At 34.6% G+C, this 12,332-nt stretch overlaps 1 protein-coding gene across 2 annotated transcripts in view; it reads left to right on the top strand.

Annotated features, from left to right (window-relative positions):
* The first annotated feature begins 9,429 nt into the window (after window positions 1-9,429).
* LOC123557547 (serine-rich adhesin for platelets-like) overlaps window positions 9,430-12,332 on the top strand; it is a 40,933-nt gene continuing 38,030 nt past the window's right edge. For both annotated transcript variants that reach the window (XM_053543867.1, XM_053543868.1), the window contains exons 1-2: window positions 9,430-9,571; window positions 10,776-10,970. In XM_053543867.1, the coding sequence (XP_053399842.1) occupies window positions 10,853-10,970 (118 nt within the window). In that variant the 5' untranslated portion in view covers window positions 9,430-9,571; window positions 10,776-10,852. The remainder of the gene's footprint in view (window positions 9,572-10,775; window positions 10,971-12,332) is intronic.

Genomic DNA, 12,332 nt, shown 5'->3' with positions numbered 1-12,332 from the left:
TTGACTGTCAATCCAGAGGTCCGGGGTTCAAATCCTGGTCCAGGCACTGGAAATTTCTGAGATGCTCTTGAGTGTCTCCCACCTAACTTAGAGGCCTGTACTGGTTCTTCCCAGGAAAGATGGCTTCACGTGTATCGGTGCTATACACCGGGCAAGTTAAAAAACCAGACTGTCTATTCGCAAAGAGCTAGGCTAAGTTAGCCAGACAAGTCTGTATCTAAAAAGGATTTCTCTCTATCTGCTCTGGGGGCTTTATCTCACTCTGTCCTTCTGGTCAGATCGCTCTATGTCTGTACTGGTAGAGGATGAATTTCGCGCCCTGTGTGGCTGCGTTTGCTATATGTAAAGAGCCTTTGAACATGTTTAACATGAAAAGGGCGCTATATAAATCTTGTATAATAATAATAATATAATCGTCCAGATATATTTTTTGATAAAAGTCATTCGAGTGATCAAATAGGTCGGCATTCTTCTGTTGTCATTGTAAGGATCAATGTCTTGATTACCTATCATGTTTGATGATTATGATAAAATTTTGTTATAATAAAGTCTAAAAGAAGATCATTTAAATGCATACTAGAGGGCCAAGATGGCCCTAGGTCGCTCACCTGAGAAACACCACATAACACACTATAACAGTATAAACATCTTTGACCTAGTGATTTCATGGAAAACTATATCTTGACCAATAATCATTAAAACTGGAGCAAAAATATTGGGTATAAATAAGTATTTTCTTTGATTTGATATAGTGACCTATGTTTTGACCCCAGATGATCCATATTCGAACTTGACATAGATTTCATCAAGGCAAACATTCAGAAAAAAATTCATGAAGATCAGTTGAAAACATTTTGCCTCTGTCGCATACACAAGGTTTTTCTTTGATTTGACCTAGTGACCTGCTTTTTGATCTTTGATGACCCATATTCGAACTTCACCTAGATTTCATCAAGGCAAATATTCAGACAAAATATCATGAAGATCAGTAACTGTTGAAAAAAATTTGCCTGTGTCGCATACACAAGTTTTTCTTTGATTTGACCTAGTGACCTGCTTTTTGATCTTAGATGACATATATTCAAATTTGACCTAGATTTCATCAAGACAAACATTCTGGCTTAATTTCAGGAAGATCAGTTGGAAAATATAGCCTCTATCGCATATACAAGCTTTTCCTTTGTTTGACCTAGTGACCTACTTTTTGACCCAAAATGACCCATATTCGAAACTAACCTAGATTTTATCAAGTCAATCATTCTGACCAATTTTCATGAAGACCAATTGAAAAATACAGCCTCTATCGCATACACAAGGTTTTTCTTTGATTTGACCTAGTGACCTAGTTTTTAACCGGAGATGACCCATTTTCAAACTCGGCCTAGATTTTATCAAAATTATCATTCTGACCAAAATTCATGAAGATTAATTGAAAAATACCGCCTCTATCAAATACACAAGGTTTTTCTTTGATTTGACCTAGTGACCTAGTTTTTGATTCAAGATGACCCATTTTCGAACTCGATCTAGATTTTATCAAGGCAATCATTCTGACCAATATTCATAAAGATCAATTGAAAAATACAGCCTCTATCGCATACACAAGGTTTTTCTTTGATTTGATCTAGTGACCTAGTTTTTGATCTGAGATGACCCATTTTCAAACTCGGCCTAGATTTTATTAAGGTTATCATTCTGACCAATATTCGTGAACATTAATTGAAAAATACAGCCTCTATCGCATACACAAGGTTTTTCTTTGATTTGACCTAGTGACCTAGTTTTCGTCTCGAGATGACCAATTTTCAAACTTGGCCTAGATTTTATCAAGATTATTAATCTGATTAAGTTTCATGAAGATCAGTTGAAAAATACAGCCTCTATCGGATACAAAAGGTTTTTCTTTGATTTGACCTAGTGACCTAGTTTTTGACCCGAGATGGCCCAATTTCGAACTCAGCCTAGATTCCATCAAAGTTATTTTTCTGACCAAGTTTCATGAAGATCAGTTGAAAAATACAGCCTCTATCGCATACACAAGCTAAATGTTGACAGACAGACGACAGACGACAGACAGACGACGGACGCCGGACATTGAGCGATCAGAAAAACTCACCTGAGCATTGCTCAGGTGAGCTAATAAAAATGCAACTTAACAAAAACAAGTATAGTAGACTCGGTTTAATTGTGAAAAATCCCCGCAACCGAGCACTAGCTCAAGCGGAACTCTTAACTTTATCAATTTTACCCACATTGAACTTGACTTAAATTGAGATACTTTTAAGAATAACTCGTTGGTTTATAAATCATTTACAAAACATTTGTTGAGCAAACTACTTTAACATTTTTGGTATTCCAATGAAACTTCATACACGTGATCAAAATGAAGCAGTATTTATTCTCGGACTTGATGGGGATAGGTGTAGCTGGGGGTTCTATCCCTTTCTGCAAAAATGATGTGAAGCGAAATATTTTCACATTCAGAAAAAGATGCCAGAGAATCTTCTTAAAAATGATCATCCTGTGTAGATATGTGTGACATACATTTTTGGACGGACTAAGGTGAGGAGCCTGCAGCTTCCATTCCTCTATGCAAAATATTTTGTACAGCAAACTACTTCCAAGTTTTAAAAGAGGCTCCAATGGAACTTTTTATCCCTACTCACCATGAAATGTAGATGCGCTTGACATATTTTTTCTCGGATGGAAAAGGGTGAGTGAGCGCCATTGGGCCCCTACCCCCTCTATAATATATTTGTAATGAATTATTTCCCCATTTTAAAGGATTTCCAACGAAACTTGTTTAACACTTGATCATCATGAACTATAGATGCACCTGACGTAATTTTGTCGAAAATGGACAAAGGTTAATAACCCTAAGGCCCTTTCAAACAAAAATGATTCCATCCCTCTGCAAAATGTCGTTGTGGAATGAACTATTTCCTAATTTTATAGGGATTCCAATAAGACTTCATACACTTTATCACCCTAAAGTGAAGATGTGTTTGTACAAAGGGGACCGCCATGGAACTAACTTCAACTCTGCAAAAATGTTTTGGAGGGAACTTCTTTCACATTGTATAAAGTGATTACAAAAGATCACCATGAAGTGCAAATATGCGAGACATACTTTTGTTTTTTAATAGACATACGTTGGACCCTGAAGCCACCATCCCCAATCTGCGAAACGTTTACTGAGCTAAATACTTCCAGATTTTGCAAGGAATTCTAATGCAACATCCTTCATATAATCAACATGAAACGTAGCTGTTCTTTTCGAAAACATTCTTTTGGGATATAATAGGTGGTTTGTACCCATCGCCTTTCACCCGTCAGGCTTGTAGTGTGGTTTTAAAGGAATTACAAATGACGTTCACACATATGATCACCAGGAAGATTTGTAACATATTTATCTGGGGCAGGCAGCGATGAAAGCCTCCATATTTGCTACCTTCATACCCATGAAAATATTACAATTTTTTTGCGACAAAATGTCTTCATTTTTTTTTTGACAAAGCGGTATTTTGGGGTATAAATCTCATTAAGTGTTAGCTCTAGTTTAATACAAGTTTACAGTTTGCCCCTTCATCCTGAAACAATTAACGCGTTTGTACGAAACGGATATTAGAGAGTTTGAGATTTCAACCTTCGCCTTCCCCTTCAACGTCTCTTGCGAAGTTAACGTATGAAGTTGAAGTTCGATTAAAATTCCTTGAGATTTCAAACTTTAGAATGAACCTTACTTCTTTTAATCCGCCCATTCAATTTATCTGTAATTATGATCGTTTTTCTCGTGCATTTAGATATAAATTGTCCGAAAGTGCAGGACTTTTACAAGAGGTTTTAGAAATGAAAATTAAATAAAAACATTTCAATTAACATAATCATCGCATTATTTGTGCGATTACAAAAAAACAAAAACAAAAACAAAAAAAAATAAAAAAAAAAACACATTTATATATAATGATTGTCAGTATACAATGCATGATTGTAAATCATACATGAGAGGAAATAAAAATGATAATCATATCAACGTATTCTATTGTTGATGGTGTTCTTGAAAGATATTACAGTTAATATTTTTTTAAACAAAAACATGAGACATCAACTACAACAAATGCATTTCTCGATATACTTTGAAGTTAAATATATGAGATAAAGCAAACACAAAAGGTTGTTGACTAGTATTTCATAGTTTTTCTTAAAGTTTTTTTTTTTACTTTGAATCGGTACACCGAGTTTCAAGACCGATTTTCTTTGTAAAATGTAAGAACCAAAGGGGGATTGACCCAAATGCCCCTCTGCCATGTTCTGGGTCCGTGCATGTAAAGAATGGAGATATCCCATACGGGTAACAGGAAACCTCTCGCACCATGATATCATAGATCTAAAATTATCTGATACTACAAAAAAAAATCCGTCTTTAAAGTTACTAGTACCATTTTATTTTTATAATTAAAACGCAATTGTCTTATTAAGTGTCCGGCAGAAACGGATTGATTCTATTTGGAAGTTAAAATAAAATGTTCCACCAAATGATAATTCATTTTTCAAGTAAAATGACTGTCATGCCATGTGCCTCCATCCAGAGTTCAGTCTTTGATGCCGTGTATGTGGACAGAGTAGATGTACAAAGACTGAAGTTTTGACTTTCGTGATATCACATCTTCGGACGTTCAAAACTTCACTTCTTACGACAAAAAGGCCCATCTGGTATAATCAATACCGCCTGAGGACACAAATATCACGTAGAAGTTAAAGTTTGAACAAAATCTCAAAGTTTCTCAAAATCAGTCGATAACTTCATACTTCCAGGTTCAGTTCAATGTATTTAGTTAAAATCATTAGCCAAACAAAACTTAAATATTCTTATACTAATTGATAGTGTTTCGCATCAAATTTAGTCCAATTATACATATGGATAATCGAATAACATAATAAGCAGAAATCCTGAAACTAAGCTTTTTATTTCACATAGTAATAAAACGAAGTCTTAGGTTTACTTGAAATTACATGGAAAACTTTAGTAGCAACGTCTGATATAAATAAAATACACGCATATTGGTGACGTTTTACGCAAAATATATATATGAGAGACGTTGAAGGGGAAGGCGAAGGTTGAAATCTCAAACTCTCTATTATCTGATACCCACCATTCATTATATAAAATGGTGACGCAACACTCATTCATATCCACGGTTATGCTACTTTGACCTGAAATAGTTGGGCACTGTACAATGCTTTTCATTGGCGAAACTGTTTTTAAAACGCAGGTCGAATGTAGATATTTATCTTCTATTGCTTTTGTACCTGCCTTGATGAAACACGTGGTTAGTGATTTAAAAAAAACAAGTTTATCAGTGTCTTTCCTGTGCCCTTGTAATTTGATATAAAAAACAAAACAAACAAACAAAAAAAAAAAAAAAAAAAAAATAAAAACATCATAATTATGTCCATGTGATCTGAATGATTTTTTGCACTATTTGTTTAAGGCTGTAATATTATCATATAATAAGATATTGCGTATTTCCGACACGCGAGCCAGTTTTGTCCAACATAAAAAGAATTCGCCGGGTAGTATGCTTTAAGATTTCTGTTCATGTCTCCGAGAATACAAATGGCAAGCGTCGGTAGCTAAACATTTAACAACGACTAAAAAAAGTTGCGATATAATTACAAAATATCTAAATATACCCTTGGCACAGAATAAACCAGGTTAATTGTTTTGCTTTGAAACTATTGCATGTCATTACAATGAAAACATGTCAAGTAAGGCATTTATTTTTATGGAAGTTCTAATTTTCAACAGTCAATCCTTCTATGCATCATAAGCCTTTTGTCCATGTTCTTAATAATAAATGACATTTAAGATTTATACCTACATATATCTGGCATAATATTTACATTGTCCCTCGTGCAACAATTAGACTAAGTATCGTTCTCTTCTTTCATTAGCGTACTGATTTATATAATTATGTATATTAATATTTTCTACATTTTTTGTTACTGTACTATATTACATGGTTAGAGCTACTGCTTACCCATCATACGTATACTATGTTGCAATTAGTTTGAAAATTTTATTGTTAATTAAATGCGTATTATTCTCAATCTACAGGAAAGAGGTTTTAATGCAAGCTTTTAGCAGCTTACTTCTCAATCCTATCATATTAATTAAATGTTTGTATGATACAAATTGGGAAAATGAATATTGTTTATACCAACCTATATACCAGCACATCGATTAATATTGACATTTTATGCGATTGTATTCCAGTATTCCCTTAAGATTGTTTGATTGTCAGACCTTTTAATTCTTCTATCAAGGTCTTGGTTAATTTTATTATGTGTAGGTTCCTTGAGTCAAAGGATTCGGTACATGATCTTTGCTGCATAAATGCTATTGTGTCACTATATCAAAATAAAAACCCGCCCACTTAGCTCAATAAGAAGAGCGCCGATCTACGGATCATTTGGTCTTGCGTTCGATCCTCGGACGGGCCGTATGTTCTCCGTGATGATTTGATAAAATACTTTGTGTCTGAAATCATCCGTCCTTCACATCTGATTCATGTGGGGAAGGTGGTAGCTACTAACAGAATCCACATTACAATTGGTCACACTGGTCCGAATGCATACAAAGAAGGAGTTTTTAATACAACGTTATTACTTCTCCTCCATCATGAGAAACTTATTACATATTTGTATATAGCAAATATGCATTTAGCGGTTAAATATTGTTGAACGAACCTATTACTTATACTTGATTTTCTCATGTATGTAGGCAAAATATATTTTTTTCAGAATGAATTCAAATGAATTTCAATTAATGCTTATGATACCGATCATTCAAAGTTATTCAAACAAAACAGCAGGGACATTAAGATCAGTGATGTCATCAGATTATAAAATTTCAAACCTAAGTCTAAATTAATTAACTGATACGATAGTGTTCCTGACTGTAAATATGGTACTTTAATCTTAAAGAGGCACCAAAAATTAACTGTATTCTTTTGTATTTCCATGATGGTAGTTATACATGAATTGCATGAAAAAGATGAGATAAACAAGAATTTAGTTTCAAATTGACAGTGATATTTTAATAGGTCATGACAATGTGTTTAATGTCTTAACATTTGAATGAATTAATGTAGTAATATGTACAACAAGGCAGTCTGAAAGACAGCTAAATCCCCCGCCACTGCTATGGATAGTAAAAGGGTAAAACCTTTGATTTCTGCTGTGACCTTGACCTTGAACTGACATGGCTGACTCATGAATTCTGCACAACGTCTTGATGAGGTGATCATTTGACCAAAGTTTCATGAAAATCCTTCAAGGGGTTTAGGAGATACAGAGCTGAAACCTTTGACTTTCAGTTGTGACCTTGACCTTGAGTTGACATGGCTGACTCATGAGTTCTTGATGAGGTGATCATTTGACCCAAGTTTGATGAAAATACTTCAAGGGGTTAAGGAGATACAGAGTGGACACCAAATGGAAGGCTCAAACCTTCGACCCTTAGTTGTGACCTTGACCTTGAGCTGGCATGGTTGACTCATAATTTTTGCTCATTGTTCTGATGAGGTAATAATTTGACCCAAGTTTTATAAAATTCCTTCTAGGGGTTTAGAAGATATAGAGCGGACACGATATGGAAGGCTCAAACCTTTGACCTTCAGTTGTGACCTTGACCTTGAGCCGACATGGCTGACTCATAAGTTCTGCACATCGCCTTGATGAGGTGATCGTTTGACCCAAGTTTGATGGAAATCCTTCAAGGAGTTTAGGAGATATAGAGCGGACACAAAATGGAAGGTTCAAACCTTTGACCCTAAGTTGGGACCTTGACCTTGAGCCGGTATGGCTGACTCATGGGTTCTGCACATTGTCTTGATGAGGTGATCATTTGACCCAAGTTTTATAAAATTCCTTCAAGGGGTTTAGGAGATATAGAGCGGACACAAAATGGCAGGCTCAAACATTTGACCTTGAGTTGTGACCTTGACCTTGAACCGACAAGGCTGACTCATGGGTTCTGCACATCGTCTTGATGAGGTGATCATTTGACCCAAGTTTCATGAAAATCCTTCAAGGGGTTTAGGCGATATGGACCGGACACGATTTTGTTACGGACGGAAGGACGGAAGGACGGACGGAAGGACAGACGCAGACCATTCCTATAATCCCTCCGCCACGGCGGGGGACTAATAAACCAGTGTGTTTAGTTAAATTTCAATCACAGTTTGTTTCTACAGTGTAAGACGGTTATTAATCTATATTTTCAAAGCTGTTGATAAAGATAAAGTTTGGAGATAAAGTTGTGTAAAGTAGGTCACTGGGTCATGGTGGGTCTTTAAAGACCCACCACGACATAGTGACCTTTTATTTCGCCCACAAAAACTTCATGAAAATCAATTCTTATAATATAGGTAAATATACAGCTATACTACAAGTATCCAGGTTGAACATTTAGGCTCTTTTCACAACTTTATCTGCAAACTACGATTGTACCCTCCCGTTTTGTACCCAGCTCGTTGTATCTACTTTGTACAAAATTTGGTTAAAATAGCGTATAACTGTATGACGTTTAAGTACGTTTAACTACGGATGAATACGTTTCAGCCAAGTTGGACTAATACCCCAGTCACACATACGGCGCGGATAGCTACGTCTAGCCACGGACAGAAACGTAGTAATCCGTATCGATCCGTACCTAAGCCGTACCTTAAAGTAGTAACCCGTATCAATCCGTACCAGTCCGTACGGCTCAAGTACGGATCGATACCGTTTACTACGTTTCTATCCGTAGCTAAACGTAGCTATCCGCGCCGAACGTGTGACTGTGGTATAAAGTCACGCTCAAATGGCTACGGTTCGCTCAAACTTTTGTGCATGTTCAAAAGTTGGAGAAACTTGCAAGTTTGGAATAAGTTTGGAATACGTTTTGACCACGTTTTGGCACGGATTAATACGAATGACTACTCTGAGGTACGGCTCAGGTACGGATCGATACGGATAACTACGTTTCTGTCCTTAGATAGACGTAGCTATCCGCGCCGTATGTGTGACTGTGCAGTGATGTTAGATAATCCTATTGTACCTTTGCGATCAGTTAACCTTATATAGCCTACGGCCTTTGCTATTCTATACGTACGGTCAACGCACCGATAAAAATAACGTCTTATCACTACGATGCCAATATGGTTTTTTGAGTATTTGTTGTAACGCGCTTATTGTGTATTTATTATTTTACGGGTGGCTGGGTAAGAGCGGTATAACAATTAACTCTAATCGATGACACAAATAAACGTCAAACAAAATACAGATCACGACTTCTGTACCTTTTTAGAACACTGATAAATCACCGGTGTAATTAATATTTAAAGTACCTGGTAGTTATTTTTATTGTTATTCTTTGACATTGGCTTCAACGGAACAGTTGAAAAAGTTTCAAGTGAAGTTGACATGGAAAGGACATAGTGGAGAAAATTAGAATAATTTTGTCTCATTAAGTGTTTCTCAAACCATGGAAAAATTCTAAAGCCATCGTTGAAATTTCAAGTTATTGGTTGTATATTTAATTCTATTTCAAGAAAAACAAATTTTAAGCAAATATCTAGATTAAGTTAATTTACACTTTATATCGGTTAGGAATATCCGGAAACAGGCAAGTTTATGGAAATGAACTGTTGCCAGTCGGATTTGAAGTTGTCTTAAAAATAAATACGGACGTATTTGTTTTAATTATGGGTTATAGTTTTTAAATTCACTGCACATTCTGCATAGTTTTGTAATGTGTATACATTGATAACATTTTGCTTTGCAAATTATGATTATAATGCCAAATCAATTTAGTATTCAAAATGGAAAATGTCAAATAATGTGATGTATTATACTGTATAAATAATGTTCGTAGTTCTATCAATGTTTCACTAAGGCAGGTTACTCATTTTTTTTATAACACTTCGAAATTTAGTCGAACAATATCGGATATATATGGCATTACATTTGCAGTATAAATGTTTTTTTTTTTGTTTTGTTTTTCTTTTACAAAGTGAACAAACGGCTATGGCATCAAATGCTTTATGTTGTGTTTGTTAACGAATAAACCAAAATAAAATGTATGTAGTACAATACGCACAGTCGGATTTAAAATTGCAGTACGTAATTTTGTAATTGTTACTTATTTGTAGAATTTTTCACTCTTTCAAATATTGAGAGAGATAGAAAATTCCGTACTCTCCAAATTTCTATGAGATATTGTATCTCAAATTATAGCGCATTAGGGTTTCACTTTCCTCATTTTGTGTCAGTGTGAGCTTCAGTGTTTTTAAATTCACATATATCAACTCAAAAAGTAAAGTCTTACTGTATCGGATGACAGTCTATGTAGAAATAACAAGTTATATAGATTTTGCTAAATGATAGTATTAAATTTCGGATGAAACGTATATTAATTCTACTAAAAATGTGTTCCAATTTCTACCCTCGGACGTCTATGTGGCAGTTTCAAGCATTAACGCGAAAGTTTGCGTTAAGACATTTTCAGGAAATGAATAGAATATCCAGAAAAAAATAATTTTTTCATGACTTTTTTTCAGAAAAATTCACATATTTCCTGAAAAAGTTTACAATATTATCGCGATAGCTACCTAGCTACCTTGTGGCAGAAATATACCACCATACATATTGAAGAATAACCTCATATATCACTGAAATATATAATAATAATAATAATAATAATAATAATAATAATAATAACTGTTTTACAGAGTAAAAAGGAGAACACTTTCGAAAGTAGGTTGTCGCAGAATGTAGACAAGTCACAATTTCTACACATGTTAAAGGGATGGAGATTCTGTTGAATATACTATGTCTGATTGCCTTGATTTCTGTGGTTGGTTTCAATATAAGGACAGCGACTGCTTTTCCTCATTATGCAACGGAAAATGCAAAACCTGGTACAGGTTGGAAGTTTATTTTTTGTCCAGATTATTAATTCATGACACATTATATTAGAACTTTTCAGCGTAAATATTTTGAAAAAAAAATAAGGATAACAAAGATTGAAAATAAAATATGCAAATCATATTGTCATTTGTGCGTTTTCGGGGAAAACATGTATGTTTAGTTCTTAATTTAAAAATTCTTACCAAAATAGGGACGTCACTCTGAGAAACTCGCTTCCAGGTTTCAAAATTGAGGACGCAGTTTTTCGTCGACCAACATCAATAAAAACTGAAATACTATATTTATAGTTTGAAAATTAGTACTAAACAGTTTATATCAGATCTTTCAGAACCTTTCCTTAAATCACACACCTTTTTGCTATTTTCTGTCATAATTTATCTACTTTTCGTATTTATAGTAGACTTTAGGCTTACCTATGACAAACAATTTAAGTCAGGATTAACACTAACAGCTCAAGTTTGAACCTTAAATTATATATGCTTATTAATTTTGTTGTAGAAGTTACAGTTTCTTAGAATGTTTTTTTTATTGTATGAATGTGACTGCATAAATGCATATGCAAGAATGAGATTCAATTGTCAATCAACGAATAGATTAATATATATTTTTTTGAAACATTTCAAAATGTTACAGATATGTACCAAGAAAGAATATTTACATTCTAAATTCACGGGTAAAATTCTGATGGTTCGAGTTTCAAAGGATCTCTTTATTAAACAAAAATGTCCATGTTTCTCTGAATGAAAGTTGCTATACAAATCAACAGTGTTTAAGGGCTTGAACAACGTGCGGATTGAAATATTCATGTATATATACAATTCAGTCAGGGCAAAGAAATTAAATATCAAAAAGTTTTTGGACTGTTTTACTTTTCTCTTTTATCAAAATAGTTAACGTTAAATGAAGTGAGAGCCTATAATTCTTTTATTGTTCCATTTATAGACAAAACAATTGTGTAAACCGCAAGAACCACACCATACAATTAATTGTGTTACATTTGTATTTAATTTTTTTCGGGTACTATGTATTCGAGACAGCAAGTTACACTAGTTTCCATTTCAATGACTGCATTCAAATTTTATCCAACAGTTTTTTAGTGGCTTTTGGTAGGTGACGATACTGTTTTCAATATTGTATGTAATTCAAATTGTTTTAGAGTCGCCACGGGTAGTCTATGTCGGTGACTCCTCCTGAGGCTTGCTAGTAATTTTAAGTTGGAGGATATAGTGCAAGATACAGAAGACGCTCTTGGGAGGACATGGGGACGGGTGCCTGAACTCACGACGACTAGTTTATAAGTCCCCGGACTACTTCGTCCGCTAATATTTTCAATACAATATTCCTTCTGGTCGGTTTAC

This window comes from Mercenaria mercenaria, chromosome 5 (assembly GCF_021730395.1).
Source record: "Mercenaria mercenaria strain notata chromosome 5, MADL_Memer_1, whole genome shotgun sequence".
NCBI lineage: Eukaryota > Metazoa > Mollusca > Bivalvia > Venerida > Veneridae > Mercenaria > Mercenaria mercenaria.
Note: the sequence above shows the minus strand (reverse complement) of the source record. Positions and strands in the feature narration are given on the sequence as shown.